The 18,641-nt window shown below is 35.0% G+C and overlaps 1 protein-coding gene across 2 annotated transcripts; it reads left to right on the top strand.

The window, feature by feature from the left end:
- The first annotated feature begins 1,089 nt into the window (after window positions 1-1,089).
- On the top strand, window positions 1,090-15,920 carry LOC128203233 (elongation factor 1-delta-like). Of its 2 annotated transcripts, XM_052904540.1 has the most exons (9): window positions 1,090-1,222; window positions 4,584-4,697; window positions 6,077-6,166; window positions 9,653-9,740; window positions 11,205-11,362; window positions 12,169-12,235; window positions 14,011-14,136; window positions 14,549-14,664; window positions 15,642-15,920. In XM_052904540.1, the coding sequence occupies exons 2-9, from the start codon at window positions 4,584-4,586 to the stop codon at window positions 15,678-15,680; spliced, it is 798 nt and encodes a 265-aa protein (XP_052760500.1). In that variant the 5' UTR covers window positions 1,090-1,222; the 3' UTR covers window positions 15,681-15,920. The 2 variants fall into 2 exon arrangements, with proteins under 2 accessions (XP_052760500.1, XP_052760501.1); XM_052904541.1 differs by lacking the exon at window positions 6,077-6,166 and having other exon boundaries at window positions 1,178-1,222.
- The last annotated feature ends 2,721 nt before the right edge of the window (window positions 15,921-18,641 follow it).

Here is an 18,641-nt window from a genome sequence, read left to right as displayed (position 1 = left end):
TCCTGCGAGGACGAACTGCTGGTAAAATCGGCGCCAAATGCCCCGCACCCCAGAGACCCTAGGTAAGGCCCATTCCCCTTCTATATTTAGCGTGAAGACAAAACCACCGCACACCCGGCACTGTGGGGCTACCTGAAAAGGTAAAAGCATGGCCCATTTCCCCGGCTATCCCCGGTATACCCCCGGACCCGGGGGGGGGGCGTGGTTACAATTGACTGGTGCATTATATCCTTATAGGGGATATATTTTATGCATCTATCACTATTTTCCTCCCACCCAAGGACAGTTGGTTTGGTGATAACAATATGAATAAAACTCACATAAAGGCTAATTCCAGGTGGCGGTCAACAAGGTAACTTTAGAAAGAGAAAAGGACGTAATTATGTTTATACCGAGCTTTTCACCACCATCCCACGAGACCGACGTCATAGCTAGATGATAGACCAGCTGACATTCCTGGTCGCTGACCTGTATACAATAGAGCTTGCGCAATTAAGTTATTTGAAGCACAGACTTTTAATAAAGTTACAGTAGCAAACGAAATTTACAAAATGCAAAAATAGCGTATTTTACATCAATAATAAGTAAAAACGTTTCGACACGGACATCTTAAAATTTTTCAATTGAACATTGCGGAGGCGTTGCCAGACAGCTAATGCGGAGGTGACTATATACGTACAACCTAAACCCAGGTGCAAACGACGTCTGGCAGAAAAAACCTTGCACGAGCTCTTCAACAAATTTATGAAATCTATTGAAGTAAAGAGTTATTTGGGGATCGAACCAGACGACAAAAAGGTTGTGTGTGGCAAAATTTGTTGATGTATTAGAGAGATAATTGTGCTGTCCTTGAAAAAAAAAATGAGAAGACCTCACTTTTTAGCACCGTCTGTTTGCCGATGATTTGAAACTCAAAATAGGATTTGGATTAACTTAGAACATGTAAGGTACCGGAAAAATCACTATTATCCTCACCTAAATTGAAAATAATAAATGTTCAGAACCGTATCTAGAGCGTTTCAAAATAATTCGATAAATAATTCGAGTGCCATACTGGTGAGGAGTGTGCCGTTTTAATTAAATCCCAAAATTTGGAGTTGTGTGTAGCCCTAAACAAGGGGAGTGAAATCAACTTTCTTTTTCTCCCCAGGCTTGCTCGTGGGTCGACGTTGCTCGTGTCACTTGCCGGCAGTTTTGTCAAAGATAAACTTAGTTTTCAAAGGTAATGCCTATCTGTTGCCATCATCTTTTACGAAACAGTTAACACAAAATGTTCATATTTGTTTTTACATCGCTGTTGCATCAACTTACAGATTATTTGTTGCCGAAAATTTGATATTTTAATTGTCTTAATTTCGGACAGAATTTGTCACCTTTCGGACAAATTGATATTTCATTTAAGTTTCGTCATTTTTCTAAAACCTTTCACAAATTATAATATTTTGTAATTATATTTTCTAATGCTATGTCGATATTTTATGAATAGTAGCATATTATTATCTTTGATTCTTTCGATAAGGTGACATGCACATTTGATTGTTTCCATCCATTCAAACTTTCTCAGTGTAGTTAACGAGTACCCCAGTTGATTTCTTGGACTGAGACCGTTAGTTTTTAAACTATCACGGTCAATGACTTGGGACCTGATTACTCAACTGGAATAGCTTGACTCACTGGTCTTCATCACATAGCTTGGACGCTAAAATATTACCCTTTAGTCGTTTGATATTGGTTAAAAAGTTCTTAGAATTTAACCTGAAAAAATATTTTATATTTATATATATAATACATATTAAGGTAAACATGTCCAAAAATCCCCCAACTATATTGCCTTTGATAACGTCAAATATTCCCTAAAATAAGTGGCAAAATCATGTACCAGTGGTACATTTTACACTGTCAGAGAGGTGAAAGCTACAAGATAAACAACTTTTATCATAGTTCCTGCTACAATTCTAACAATCAGACAAAATGAGCAGGTTAAACATTGAAAATGCAAATAATGAAACAAGGAAGAGTTTCGAGAACTCTGAAAAATTCCTCTCTAAAACATGTTAAAAACTAAGGATGCAAACGAATGGCAAAATTGATATTCGGTAATTCTTTCGAACGAATATTCGATAAACAAAAAACATCTTTTAAAAGTTGTAGTAAACAATTATAATATCGCTAAAGTAATAGCGTGGCATTTTAGCCCTTCTATGTCGTAACCACTACGCGTGGCGGACCCTGAATCTCACAAAATGAGCCTCTTAAATTCCTCTTTTTAGAAAGACAAAAAGTACTACATCATAAACAAAGAAAAAGCATAATATTTTAATTTATATTCCTCTGCCTTCATATTTGTAAGCAACGTAAACTTAGATGGATTCTGATCAAATAGGGTTATGCAGGGTTTCCGCCAGCCCTTGATGGCTTGTCGGGCCTGACGTGCCTTCCGCTGGCAAGGCCAATTACCGACACGCGTTAATTATGCCGACATGCTTTAATCCGCGTAGCCACAATCCTTATCAAAACAATCATCAGTTTTGACAATACACGATTTTGTTGCGATTGCAACGGTTGCAACGGTTGACTGACAGCCAGAAGGCGTGTCGGGACTATTACGACATTTGTATCAGCCATTCAGGATCGACGACAGCATGAAGGCGTGTCGGTGAGGTTCAACAGTGCCAATTAACCAAACTCCTCCTATTCTTTATCAGAATGGGAATGTGTGAAAAACACCACTGTCGTAATTGCGACCTTCATCCCTATAATCATCTATGAACGCAAAGTTAACAATAAGTGTTAATTGATTTCGGTAACATAAATCATGTGTCGTTTTATTTTGTTTCTTAATCCAGAGTCCGTTTGATAACCAATTATTAAATTATAATTGAGAACCGTGTTAAGATATCTGTGTTATTAACAAGGGTTATGCTATGTCGTCGTAATTAATTGAGTCGCGTTCCCGCCTTAAAAGTGTTAAGTTATATTTTGTGTTGCTTATTATTAACCTTTGATTATTTTATTGTTCTTTTAATTTATTTAGAAAAAAGATAAATAAATCTGAAAATACACATTACATTCCCTTTAAGTTATTAATTAGCCAACCCGGCTTTAAAAATATTAGCTGTTGCAGCTTTAAATACGAATACACGAGCAGTCGCTTTGCTCCGGACTCTTTTGTGTTCCAGCATGCAGCGTGCTTTACACGTTTTGCTGTGACGTCAACGGTGTCAATATAAATAATACCCGCACTAAACGAAACATGAGTCGATCAATATCGTCGATATTTTATTGTCGGAAAACTTGAGAAATACCAATAATCGAGGAAGAGAAACCATTAAACCTTTTCACAAATAATTTTAATGTTAATCGGACTTTAGTTGGTAATTCTAAGTCATGGGAACATAACTGTAAACTTGTTTAAAATGCAGGAAATTGCACAATTTTGGATACGAAAATATAAAAAAAATTGACGTCAGGAGGGGACACCCCTCCCAAACCCTCCCCTTCCGACATGCCTTATGAAATTCCTGGCGGAAACCCTGCTTTTGTGCCAATGGTAGGTCTTTAGTACGAGCAGCCTCGTTCTGGGATTGATACCTACTAAATAAAACTATGGAAACCCAAACCAACTCGGGAACTAGTTTATTCCTTAATCGGCAAAGGCATTCAAATTTACCAGAAAAGGTGGAATTTTGTATGTCACTTGTTTTATTAAGCCAGTTATTGTAAAATTACGGGGTCTTTTTATGGTATCCGACCATATGTCCATAAATGACATATGGCGCGTGTTTACTGTATAACATTTACACCTCTGGCAGTGTTGGCCAACTGTTGTAAAAACAAGACAAACAAACTTTAAACACAACAACAGAGTTGTAGCAAAAGGTTTATTATTATATTTATTCGACAACGATGCATCAAATATTCGAATACCGATTTTGACATTCGAATACCAAACGTTTGATCGAATATTTGAATATTCGAATATTCGTTTGCATCCCTATTAAAAACTGACTGACATGCAACCTTTGCACATACATTACAAAAAGGAGCTTGAAATACCATCTTGACCGTTGTCAACGTCTGCAGTTATGCAATTACCTAGACTTGGCCATAACTAAAAAAATAGTCTTTACATTGAAATGGAACTGGTAAAAATGTTGTCACTGACATATAACAAGACCCATAACTCTGGATTAAATCATTATTGAATAATCCCCCTTGTTTGGCCAGAAAATACAGCCAAGCATTGGAGTTCAGGTTCCGCGGCACTTTTGTCTGTTATCATTTGGAAGAAAGATCAGTTCATTGTAACTTTTGTTATTCTATTAGTATGTTAATGCTACATTTTCCTGGTGATGGGTTGGCCATTTAATCATATCCAATGAATCATTGAGAAAATTTAGTCTAAAATTGAGAAATTGAGTGACTTTACTCACTCATGGATTGGACATATGGTACAAATCTATTGTAATGAGCAAATCTTGTTCCCAATTACATACATTCGCACCCATGAAATCTCTGGTGGGTAAAGTATAGGTCATCTTTCCAAAATTTCAAGAAGCCATGCATCATTGTTTATTCTACAGATGGCTCATCCACTTCTGTTCGATTCCACATGGACCCAGCAGTGGAAATATGAATCTGCTGAGGCCTATTACCAGCAGGTACTGTCCGGCGCATCCGGATCACCTGCAGGAAAGGTATGAGTTGTTTGATTTGGTTTGTAAGCTTTTACTCTGTGTCTAGACTAATATGGGTATTGAATATAGTCCCCAACCACTCCATTATGGTTAATGATGCAATTTATTATTAAGGTTTGCTCAAGCAGTGTTTTTTTTATTGAAATGGGGCCTTAATTTTCAAAAAGTATACTTTAACACAGAAAAATGTCCTCAAAATTAGGGAAGTTTTTTATAATGTTTTATCTCTATAATTTAAGTACAGACATGTTAAATATACAATTTAAGGCTATTAAAAACCTTCAAACACAAGAGCATAAATGTGCTTTCCCCCTGTGACCCCTGTCAATTGGTCCTGGTAATTTTCACAATTTTAGACAATTGGTCACTGTTTTCAACGTCCCTGGTCCCATTTACTAAAAGGTTGCAAAAAGCACTGTTAAGTTATTTGGACTTCTATTGGGCAATTATGAGATTGATAATGATTATTTTTAAAACTGAGGTTATTTTTACTTTATTGTAATGGTTCTAGTAAGAGCTCAATTTTTGCCTCGATGATAAATAAATTAAAGTTCTTATTACTTTGCAAACTTTTAGCAAATTATTGTAGGCTTATTTCAAAGAGTGTTTAATTGCATAAGGCTGCTGCAAGCGCATACCAATTTGTATTCATTTTTTTTTCTAATTACTAACATTTACAAAGTTTTGGTGGGTGATCTACCAATGTGCCACCTTTTTATATCTAGTAAGAACAGTTTTACTGTTCAGTGTTTAGCTCTTATTTGATATAAAAATGTATATTTGTAACCGGAAATAGTACACATTGCTTTTAATCAAAGTTATGCACATGCTCAGCATATAGAAAAATACAATTTTCAACTATGCATAATCCAGGTCAATAGTCTATGCACAAACTTTAGGAACATGTACAAATGTAGCTAGTCTAGGTTTCAGCTAATAGCTCCTCTATTTTTTGTTGTATTGTTGTCATTGCCTTAATGGTGTCAGTGTTGTCAGCCACGGTGTCATTGTCGTAAATGTCACTTTTGTGTAAAAACTTGAACCTTGGCCATAATTATTTACTGTTCAAGATATTCTAATGAAACTTTGTACACATGTTGCCGGAGACAAGTTGTGCTTGTAAAGCCAGCCCAATAACTCTGGCTTTATTAATTGTAGAGTTATGCCCCTTGATTGACTGAGATGAAAAACCAAGATAAGCATTGGCTTTTGCTCTGAGTCGCTTTTATTACATTTATATATAGAGAGAGAAATTTATATGATTAGAAGGCTTACTAGTATTTAAAGATTTTAAATGCGCAGTTTTTCATCAATACAATATTTTATGTACATGTTAATGCTTCATAATAATTAATGCCAATCAATGATATATTTTGTAGACGGGGGCCTCAAATAATCAAACTCAAGGCAGCACGTTAAAAACAGAAATAGCACAGGCTCGTCAAAACATCCAAAAAGCTTTGAATGAAGTGAGTACACTCACGCAGTCTTGACTGTTGTAAATTGTTGTCAGTATGATCATCCATTATGCCTGAATTCTTTGAAATATAACAGACTTAAAGCTTATTAGCGAGTGCTTAACATACCTGCTATTGTACATGCAGTTTAAAGGTTCTGAAAAATACAGATTTATCATTTATTATTCTTTTTCTATTTTGACTGATAACAGATGTCATGTATTATCTGGTATTTTAAGAAGATTGCGATCCCTGATTGTCGAACTTGATCGAATTACTGCAAGAAAATTGTTGAATTTAACAAAAGACTAGACTCAAATATTATCTAACTCATGGAATAATTTGCTTACCAAATACATTATTTAGAAAAAGCAGTTTATATCCATGGTTGTGAAATAGTCAAGCTGATTAAATAGAATGTACGTGTACATGTAGTGACCAGAGTATTCTGTCTTGATGACTACTACCTATATATTTTATTGATTGTTATTCCTGCTGTCTTGAAAATATTATATAATGTAGTTAGCGTAATCATGGTGTTTATTTTTGCTTATATCTATACAGTGAAAATTGTATTTCCTTGGTGCAGCCTGACTTACAACATGCTAGGTTAGAGGAGCAAAAATAAATACTAATATTCAGTGTGGGCCTAAATAGCTCTATACTAGCATTTGCTATTGCATAAACTTCTAAATTTTCCTATTAAAAATCATTAATGGACTGTTTTGTATCCACTTAAAGTTACTTTAAGAGTATATAAGAAGTATAAATGTAATACTGTATAATAAAAAAATATATCAGGAAAAAATAACTACGATTGAAAACTATCAATGAGTTCCCTTCGCAGGCTTAGTTTGGTGTTCCATTCGAATATTGAGCGCAAATACTATAAAGTATAGTTGCTATTAGTAGCTTAGAGAAGTAGGTTTAAAGATATTATTAAGATAACATTTAGCTGCATGAATAGTCAATACATATCAATAGATCTTGACCAAGGACTTGATGTATTTTATATTAACTGTAAATCATTGTGTATTGGTTATATCTGCTTCTGTATACATGTAGGTTATATCTGCTTCTTCAAGAATTAATTATCTGTTACCATAATGGAGATATTAAGAAATCTGATACTTCATTAGGTGAATTTCTTATGCCTGGTGATCCCATATTACAACTGCATTGAATGTATATGCTTCTCTAATCAATTCAAATCAATTCTGGTTTGAGTTTCGATATCATTTGAAAGAAAAATATGAATGATTCAGCTAAAATGATGCGACAATTGAGAATTTTTTGGATTTAAAAACTGCAAAATAGGGAAATATATTGGAGATTTTATGTCCGATCTCATTTGATATTTAGATAAACACTGCATTAAGTTTGTTTATAATGTATTTGGGAAGTATACCAGGGCTTACATTTATTTTAACTTTTTTTGATGCTCACAAATTTTTGCAAATTTTCAGCTAGCAAAACCACACACTTACTCGCATTTTTCAAGGCAAATCTTTGTGTTTGTTAGAAAAAAATATTTATTGCTTGGAAAACAATGGTTTTAGGTATAGTTTAGATGTTTTAATGAATTATCATGTAATTGTACATTAAACGATATCATCATATATGTAACACTGACCGTACGTACTGAGGAAGTCTGATCAAGCCAGTATTGGTCTGTGCAAAATATTTTGAAAATGTTCCTTTTGTCATCTGTTTTGATGATCAATTTAATGTTCCATTTCGAAACAGTTTTAACGGACAGATTATTTCATTTTGTCTTCTGTTTGGGAACTGATTGATCATCGCCATCAGCCATCAGCTATTTTAAATCAACACGCGTAAAAACCCCCCATATCTTATAACTTGTCATCATTATACAGACGGTGTCTAGATACGATCACGCTAAATACCGCCGCCAAAAATGGAAACGAAAGACCAGTCTACAAAAATACATAGTAACGAGTACCTGCCACATAGTTACAAGTACCTGCCTGTGCGCATAATGTTAATCTACGTCATCAATTTACTGTAGGCATAAATTTCTAAAAATATTTTTATATCTATTGTGCAGGAATTGATCACCGATTATGTTGATATATCTATTTCATGGGTTGCATATTTTCTGCAAATTTTGAACTCACAAATTTTTTGCAATTGTCTTTAAATTCAACTCGCATTTTCCAATTTTGGCTTGCATTTTGCGAGTGTGCAAGTGCTAAATTCGAGCCCTGGTTACTTACAGGGCTTTTTCTGTCCATTTTGGGAAAAAGACCCTAGACATTTTGGGAAATTTTGCGTCGTAAAAATGTCGAAATTGGGAAATTTTACAGTTAAAAGAAAAAGCTGTCTAGTCTCCTGCGAATTAGGAAATGATTTAATATTAGTTTATTTTCCATATAAAAGGCACAAAAATATCTATCTTTGGGGTGTAACAATTTTTTTATATTGGTTTTTTTTTCTGAAGATTGGGAAAAATATCTTATATTTTGCTTTGGGAATGGGTCCGATAGTCGGACCCGTGAGTACTATAGAAAAAGCCCTGACTTAACACATACTTTATTAGAAATCAGCAAGAGACACCCTTTCAAAACAAGAATTAACGATAATGATATGGGTCCACCAGACATTAAAATTCAATAATATGGCCTAAGGTTTGATCACATGTACCGTTTATACATACCAAAGTCTAATCTTCATTTGCATACAAAACTAATTTCTGCAAAACCGCTCAAAAACTATGGTCTACTAACCATTTCATTATCATATTCTGTTGTTTGTGGAGAATGATGACACCAATGAATTAACTAACAAAGTGTTCTATTTTTTATGTTGTCTCTTTGTTTGTTTGCTTACTTTTTGCTAAAATCTTGCTTACCGTAACTGTTCTGTTTCTCATTCATGTACCTGTATGCTTCAATGTCCCGCCTCATTTTAAACACATATTATTACATGTATGTACACTTTCCCTCTATATTTGTCATTCTACCTTCTTGCCTATCTGCTGTCATATATTTCTTGCAAATTTTCCTCTTTTAATGTGGGATTTCCCTTCTTTTTTTCCCTTTAAATTGAATGACGATTATATGCACACTCTATCTTGTCCGTAATTAAAAAAATAATAATAAAATAAAACAACATTGTTACATGAATATAACTAAAACAAAAATATTTTTTTGTCAAAATCATTGTTCTTTTTTCTACATCCCTCAAATCATACTTGTTCTATAAAAAATTATATATTTCTTTATATATTTTTTTTTCCATTTTGCTTGTTTAATGAACATTTTGGTGTCTTTTATGTGTATCACTTGACTGTATTTTGTTTCATATACATACACTTATTTATCATTACATGCTTATTTTAAATTTCAAATCCTGAAAACATTTTCATTTTTTTCATTACTTGGGCATAAATTTAAATTTAATAATTAATTTTCATCGTATTTGGTTCCCTTGCATGTTTGGTGTATTTAGTTAGTATGTGTTTGCTGTGTTGTGCAGGGTTCCAGTGAGGCAGGTGGAGCAGCTGATCCCCAGATGGTGAACAGAATAAAGGCCCTTGAGACAGAAAACTCCAACCTCAAGAAAGGTAATTTTGTTTATAACTCAGGGCTTTTTCTGCCCAATTTGGGAAAAAGACCCTAGACATTTTGGGAAATTTTGCGTCGTGAAAATGCCGAAATTGGGAAATTTTACAGTTAAACGAAAAAGCTGTCTAGTCTCCAGCGAATAGGAAATGGTTTTATATTAGTTTATTTCCCTTTAAAATACCCAAAATGGCTGAAATATCAATCCTTAGGTGTAAATATCTATTGCAATAAATCGATCATGACATATAATATTTTATACAGATATCTGAATGTGATGAAAATCAATGATTTCTGAGTTCAATTGTCAAAAAAACTTTACATCACATAATTGATATATGTTGAAAATGATCCAGTACATGTAAAAAGACTCTAAAAAAAAAAAAAAATTGATTGGGATTTTTTTCTGAAAATTGGGAAAAATATCTTATATTTTGCTTTGGGAATGGATCCGATAGTCGGACCCGTGGGTACTATAGAAAAAGCCCTGATAACAATATGCTTAATTTTGACATAAGTTGAAAGCTCTAGTTTTTATAGCTTTTAAGTTTATTTTTGTGGTACTGAAACTAGAAACCAGGGGTTGCCAGCAGCTGTTTCATCAAAAATCTTTGATGAAAAATTTTATTCCTAGGAAGGATTTAAAAAAGAGCAGTACTACTGTCAAACATATTTTTTATTCCTAGATGATTAATGACTCTTAGGATTCTTGATGAAATGTTCCCCAGTACTTGTCTCAATGACAAACCTCCCATACCTGAAGGTGAAAATCTCTGAATCAATACCTGTGTCAATGACAAACCTCCATACCTGCAAGGTGAAAATCCCTTAATCCATACCCGTGTCAATAGGAAACCCCATATTTGCAAGGTGAAAATCTCTCTGGATCAGTACCTGTGTTAAAGAGTAACTTCTCATATCTGCTAGGTGAGAATCTCTCTGAATCCGTACCTGTGTAAAAGAGAAACCTCCCATATCAGCTAGGTGAGAATCTCTCTGAATCAGTACCTGTGTAAAAGAGAAACCTCCCATATCAGCTAGGTGAGAATCTCTCTGAATCAGTACCTGTGTAAAAGAGAAACCATTCATATATCTGCAAAGTGAAACGCTCTCAGAATCAGACCATTGTCAATGAAAAGATTCAATATCTGCAAGGTAAAAAGCTCTCAGATTCAGAACCTCTGTCAAAAAGAAAGCTTTCATATCTGCATGGAAAAAGGTCTCGAATCAGGTACTGGGTACATGTGTCATGAGAGAAACCTCCTATACCTGCAAGTCAAAAAGCTCTATAAAATAATACCTGTGTTAAAAAGAAAGCTTTCATATAGTACCATAATAATCAGTATCTCCAGTTGTTCACTGTAATGGTTTCTTTCACTGTTTAAATAAATTTGCTGACTGCATGCCTGTGACATTCTTAATTTTATTGTACCTGTTTAGTTACTGTGATGATTTTAATTTTACAGCCTCAGCAGACATTACTGCCCTTGTTAAGAAGTTAGAGGCAAGAGTTGTGGCCCTTGAAAAGTCAGCCGGTGGCTCATCACAATCAGCACCCACTCCCGCTGAATCCAAACCTGCTGATGATGACGATGATGATGACTTTGACCCATTTGGTGATGATGTAAGTATTGGTGAATTGATACGAGTGTAACATCATATTTGAAACCAATGCAACTTAATGTAGAAAAGGTAAATAATGTAGTTCCAACAAATATATGTTTGAATCATTATTACCTACATCTTAATACTTGTGTTCACCCTTAATTACAATAAGAAAATAATACACAACAATAGACATGAAAAATAATACTTGTACCCTAAGTATGCATACTGTAAATGACTGGTTATAAGGTGCACTTTTTGCCCTCAGATTTCGATGTAAAAAAATGCCTGCGTCTTACAACCAGTAACAAGCTTTTGACATTTTTTTCCGAGGTCGTTGTTTCAGACCAAAATTGAGAGATATTAGCTAAAGAACTTCAAGCAAACACGTTATAAATAATCACCTTTTCGTACATGTTAATGTGTAGTAAACATAGAAAAAAATATCTAAATTAAAGTTAAGGAAGCTAGAACTACAGAGAAATAAATGGTGTTAGATTGTTTAGATTTGTGTGTGTGGGTTTTGTCTCACAGGGCTGGGTAGTTTCATGCAAAGCCGGTCACATGCATCTTATTCTGTCATGGAATATAGTTATGATCTCTTTAAAATTAAGAGGAAGGCTTGATTTGTATGGCTGTCAGGCACGTAGAAAAGGAGATTAGCAAACAATTTAAAAGTTTGAGTGCATCTAATACAAAGTTTAAGCTGCAACTTGAAAATGTACGATAAGGGACATGTACAAGTAGTGTTTGACATTATCTCTATTCTTTTTTTTTATTTTTTATTAAACGCTGCAAGATGACAAAGCTTCTGCTTAATTTCAGAGTGAAAGTGAAGAGGATGAGGAGACCAAACAGAAACTGGCAGCCTACGCAGCAAAGAAAGCAAAGAGTATGAAACTATGTGTATTTTTTAGCTCACCAGAGCATGAAGTGCTCAAGGTGAGCTATTGTGATCGGTCTTTGTCTGGCTTCTGTCCGTCAGTCCGTCCGTCAACAATTGCTTAAAAAACTTCTCCTCTAAAACTATCTGGCAAAATTTAATGAAACTTAACAGGAAGCTTTCTTGGGTGAACATCTACAAAAATACAACAAGGGGTCACGATTGATCAACAACAACAACAATCTGGCCGATTTCCTGTTTTGCTTTAAAAAAGATCTCTGAAACTACCAGTCCAAATTCAATGAAACTTTACAGGAAGCTTCCTTGGGTGACCATCTACAAAAATACAACAAGGGGTCATGGTTGATCAACAACAACAACAACAAAATGGCCAATTTACCATTTTGCTTTAAAAAAAACATCTCCTCTAAAACTTCCAGTCCAAATTCAATTAAACTTAATAAAAAGCTTCCCTGAGTGACCCTCTACAAATATACAACAAGGGGTCATGATCCATGAAGCATGGATGATCATGGCTGACCTTGAAACATTGATGATCATGGCTGACCTTAAAACATTGAAGATCATGGCTGACCTTGAAACATTGATGATCATGGCTGATCTTGAAACATTGATGGTCATGGCTGACCTTGAAAATATTTGAATATTTGATGGCTGTGATGATACACTGATTCTGCACAAATATGTTTTTTGAGAACTCTTTTATCAATTATAATATATGCTTGGCCCACTGGTTTTACACAACTGGGTTTTTTTCAGAGCTCACATATGAAATATGCTTGGTTACCCTGTATTTCAAACAATTCAGGCTTTCATGCAAGCCCTTCTTTTCCTACTTTTCCCTACTTTTTTGTTAGGCTCCTACTTTTTACTACTTTTTTTTGAAAAGGACCTACTATCCCTACTTTTTTGTAAAAATAGTTAGAGCAATAATATAAAAGTTTTAACTAAATGCATTAATTGAAATAATCTAAATCTTGATTTTAATAAGAAGCCATTTATAGTATTCTTGAAGGGTTAGTTTGATGCAGTAAAGTAGGTCTCCAGTGCTGCAAGAGGGGTTCTATGATGAGTATCCGTGGTCCATGTTGTCAAGTCAGAGACAACAATTCCAGGCGCATCTCCTCATCCTGTGGCTGAATCCCTCTTGAAACACTGGTTTCTATGCAAAGATATCTATATGTGTGTCACAATTGATGAACATGTTTAGTAGTCATTTATTTGCATCCAAAAAGCTAAGTAGGGCCTAAAAAATAAATTACATTTGGTTCGGTTTACCCGACCCTACCTACGGAATAGGCGCCGACCCTATCGTTTTTATAGTCAGTTTGAAAAAAAAAAATGAAAAAATAAAAAAAAAATATAAAAAAAATAAATATTTTTTTGTTGTTTTTTTAATTGCTTTTCAATATGTAGTTTAAACCTTAAATGCTTCTACAAAGATAACTTTAACACCATTCTCCAATGATGAAAATGATATTCTTATACAAAGCCTAATTAAAAAATAAATAAAATAAAATAAAATGCCCACCTACCCTTCCTATTTCTGAAAAGGATGTAACCCTAACCAAACAATTTTAGGCCTAAAGAGCCCTACTATCCTTACATTTTGCTCAAATCCTCATACTTTTATCCCTACCTTTTTTTTATTTTTCACTTGAAAGCCTGCAACATTTACAATGCAGTACCACTGACTTTTTAAATAATTTTTGATAATTTATGATCAATCATATAATTGTGATAATGTTGATCATTTATTCTAGAGCCAGCACTGATAGCAAAGTCGAGCCTGCTGATTGACGTCAAGCCCTGGGATGATGAAACCGATATGAAGGAGTTGGAGAGATTAGTCCGTACTGTCGAGATGGACGGCCTTCTCTGGGGAGCTGGTAATTAGCTTTTCAAAATGTGGACCTATATAAAGATGTAAATGTCATAAAGACACAAGGAAATGTTTTTGCAAGAAATTAGGGCGTCTGGATAGATAAGCTTTAATTTTGGTATTTCAAATTACCGTAGTTGCCATGTAAAACACTAACATTTCGGTATTTTTTTGAAAAATGAAAATTCTGTCTACAGTTTGCGTTGCTAAAATTTCACTCAAAATGTACATTTCCCGCTTGTCTTGTTTGGGAAATTTTCCTTTGAGAATAATGTAGAATATATTGCTTTGGAATGGGACCAAATTTGGCTGCTACGAAAGGGCGGAAAACTGTTATGATACTTACAACTCTTAACTAACTTATATTTAAAATTTTCATGCATATTTTACCACAACTACTTACATTCATTATTTTTCAGCTAAACTAGTACCAGTTGGTTATGGAATCAAGAAACTACAGATTAACGCTGTGATCGAAGATGACAAAGTCGGCACAGACCTCCTTGAAGAAAAGATCACAGAATTTGAGGACTTTGTATGTTTAGGGGTTAATTATTTGTTTCAGTGTATGATGGTAATATATTTCACTGAGTGAGCACCACAAGCTATATTTCACAAGGGCATAGCCTCGAGTGAAATATACACTTTGTGTTCAGATGGTGAAATATATTGTTTTCGTACACTTAACAATTTTGCATTTTATAATATGCCTAACAAGGATATTAAATGACTTTTAACTTTAGTTTTTCATGAAAATCGGACAAATCTAAGAAATGATGTCATTGAAATTTTGTCCCAGTCCTGTGCGTGCTGATGTTTGATTTATAAGTGATTGCAGGCTAAAATTTCAGAACAGTGAAAAATGTCGAAAGTGTATCTTAGATACTCTTTGAAACTGTAAAGGAATTTTTAGCTCGACTTTTCAAAGAATAAGGAGGGCTACACTACTCGCCTGGGAGAGGGCATCACAGTTTGTGTTGCTGTTTATTTAAAGTTTTAGGCCAGTTTCACTGTAACTCCAATAGTTGATGCATAAATCAGGACAATTACAAAAAATAACAATAGCAATACCCATTTCTGATTGCCCTCCTTAAATAATCTCTTTATACATGGAAAATATATTAACTATAGGCATACAGACCGAGTATATGAACCCAGAAGTTAAGTAATAGTTAGATGACATGAATTAAAATCTTAATGATTAAGTATAGACAGAATGATGGTCTTAATCTTAATCATTACGATTTTAATTCTTAATCATTACGATTTTAATTCGGGTCATCTAACTGACTCAGAACACAACCTCATTGGCTGACACATTGTCAACGCATAATCTGATGCAGGGATTGTGTATCGGATGATTGGCTGTTGGCAGACCTTTAAACACTTGCAAAAGTAGAAATTCTTAATGATTAAGCGTAGTACTTTATGATTGCAATTTGCAGTTGCATTGGCTGTAAATGTAGGATGTATTCTTAATACCATAACAGCTTTGTTTTTTTCTGATTTCAGGTTCAAAGTATGGACATTGCAGCCTTCAACAAGATATAGAGATTATTATTGTTTTAGTTATTTGCAATCACACCATACCTTTGACATATCGTTGACAGGAGATAATTTACCATTCATATGGAAAAAGTGATAATAAACATAAAGAGATCTTTTATTTGTTCCATGTTAAAACTTCAAAGCATCAAGTGCTGTTCAAATTTACCATTATGTTAGCCATCTGTACACTTTGTTTGAGATGTATTGAAAAGAAATATCGGTAATAAAAAAATATATCAAAAACAGCTGTTTTTCTTCAATTTACTAAATCATTGTGGTAAAATGTATGCATGGAAAGGTAAATAGTGCCAGGTCTAGAATTGTACAGCCAATCACTTTAGTTTAAACATATTTATATAACGACGATTGCGAAACAAGTTATTACAACATTATATTTATCACTTTCGTTGGCACAATTTTACGCGAGATGGTGACCAGGTCTTGTGGTGTGGGGGAAACCGGAGAACCTGGAGAAAACCCACTTGTCCGGCTTGGTGCGCACAAATTAAACTCGTATGCGCCCAAGCCGGGAATCGAATCCAGGTCGCCTAGGTGAGAAGCGAGTGCGCTAACCGGACATTCACTTAAAATCAGTATGACCTAAAACTCCCGTAATTTTTCGAGATATCCAGGTTACCAAGGTGGAACGGTCATCAAAATAGTTGATGTGACGCTGTCCCTAGGCCATATCCTCAGCCAAATACGAGAATCTTGATCAGGCAGTCGCTACATGTAATAAAGGAATGATGTAAGATAATGATACAATGATACTTCATTTGGAGGTTGCATTTTACCTGGGACCAATACTAAATCCTACTCCCAGATTTTACGCAATGACACGGAAGTTAATTCTTACTGATTAAGAAAGGGCAGAGTGAGCGTACCGAACAAGCCCTTCTTGGTCAATCAGATATTACTTCATGTCTTCTAACTGACTTAGAATAAGTAAATAAATAAATATAAAAAAACCTGCGATCTGATTTTTATCAGCAGTCTTATAACAATAATTTCCATGCAATTACCCAAAAATTTGCTCGTTCCAAGACAAAAACATATTCGGTTGTCAAAACGTTCGATCTGTTCGAGTGCACTTAATGACCAATCTAACGACAACCGCTTTACATGTGCAATCATAATGTCTTGGGCGCTACAGCAGCAAACGGTTTTTCTTGTTCATATATATGCATTTTCTGAAATTATGTGGCAATTCAAACATTTCGGATGATATTGTTCCAAACTCATGATAGCTTAGTGAATCTTACCAGTATAAAAGCGCATGAAAGGTCTAATATTACTAGATTTTTGACCCACGCATGATCCCGACGCTGATAAAGGAGTCCAACAGACGAATACTCTATTGTACACATGAGCAGTAATAATGTGTACATTGTGAAACATCATAAAACACATTGCTTATGCACACGATGATATACTGGCAATAAATTGCTTGGTAAACGTTTTCCAAGTAAAATGTATGCGAAATTTCGACATTTCGTACCAAGATATAGTATGGACGTTTCGTACCAATCCTACCATGCATTTTTGGACATTTCGAACTAGCTGGTCTCAAATACATTGATGGTTTCACTCTCATTCGGTGTGATGAATGTGTACACTCCTACGCACTGGGTACAGAAGGTAGAAAATTCAGTTCTCTATATGCTTATCATTTAATGCTCACCATGAGCCAATTTCTGACCACTGTGCGGAAGAGTGTGTATACTTCACTACTCTAAGAAAAGCCCTTCATGTTATATTGATTTATTACATGGTCTGCACGAACAGTACTAGTATAACAGTACAGCACATAACATTTCACATTGGAACAACAACTGAAATAGGGTGTAAAGACGCGAAGAAAGTGGTGCCTGACATTAAGACGCCATGATTCAATACCGTGAGTGCCCAACCAAACACGTCCTTCCCTACATCGCCCCGTTCTTAATCATAGTTTTGTAAAAGGTATATTTCCGAGGAGTAACTATTCAAGTCACTGTAAAGTCAATGTTATGGACCTCGTTGTTTCACCGTAGCTAAGATAACGGTCCAAAGTCTTGAGTACGTCATCATTAATTCAAAGGTTTCCGTTCCCCTCGGTACAAATGCGAAGTCCAGCCCTCATTTTTCTTTTCAATCACATCCCTGACAATTTTGTCGAACTTCTCAATACATGGCTTCTTATACTGCCAGGTGATTTTCCTATGTGCGGCGCAAAGATACTTTGGACACGTGGCACCGAAACATCTTTCTTTGCACCACGTGTCAGTCACTCGTCTCGCTGGGTCGATCGCACGGTATTTGTAACCCACGTGTTTTTCACAGCATGCGTTGTGGCACGTGACACGGTTGTGAGTCGTGCAATATGTGCATGATGGTTGTGGGTTCACCTCTTTTATCTGGCGATTTAAGAATATTTTGTTATGTGGTTCGATTGCATTTGTGTTGTTTTCAGTTGATTCTTCTTTACTATCAGTTGTATTCCGTGGCGGGGTGTTTAGTTCCAACGAAGTAGAATCGTTATCACCAAAAAGGGTACCCGTTTTAGGCAATGCCATATAATCATCTGCGGGATTTTTGACGTTGGTTTTCATTACGTGTTTGGTTTTGTTGAAATTATCGACTGTTTCTAATTGTGAAAATTCTTGCGCTTCAATTTGATCAATTAATTTATCATCTGCGTAGTGTCCGATGTCAGGTTTGTGCGAATCTTGTGCATATTTGTCCATATCACTCAACTTAACATCACTATTTACTTCTGCCAGTCGTTCTGTTCCACCATTCAAATTACGGATGTTTTCTCCATCGATGAAAACATCTTGTAGAACATCATCTACAGACCCGTTAGTTTTGACAAACTCGTTTTCTTCATCCACCGTTGTTTGGGTCTGCACTTTCTCAATTGTCCCCAAAACCGCCATGTTTTCCATTTTTACAGGCTTGTTATCTATAATAACCGTGGTCGGC

Source organism: Mya arenaria, chromosome 9 (genome assembly GCF_026914265.1).
Source record: "Mya arenaria isolate MELC-2E11 chromosome 9, ASM2691426v1".
Taxonomy (NCBI): Eukaryota; Metazoa; Mollusca; class Bivalvia; order Myida; family Myidae; genus Mya; species Mya arenaria.
The sequence above is the reverse complement of the archived record's forward strand: the minus strand, read 5'-3'. Positions and strand labels throughout refer to the sequence as shown.

What these genes read in the sequence shown, in the direction of transcription:
- LOC128203233 (XM_052904540.1), top strand. Translation starts at nt 4,584, where the DNA reads ATGGCTCATCCACTTCTGTTCGATTCCACATGGACCCAGCAGTGGAAA. An exon ending in TTGACCCATTTGGTGATGAT is followed by an intron (nt 11,363 to 12,168) that starts GTAAGTATTGGT and finishes GCTTAATTTCAG; the next exon opens with AGTGAAAGTGAAGAGGATGA. An exon ending in TCACAGAATTTGAGGACTTT is followed by an intron (nt 14,665 to 15,641) that starts GTATGTTTAGGG and finishes TTCTGATTTCAG; the next exon opens with GTTCAAAGTATGGACATTGC.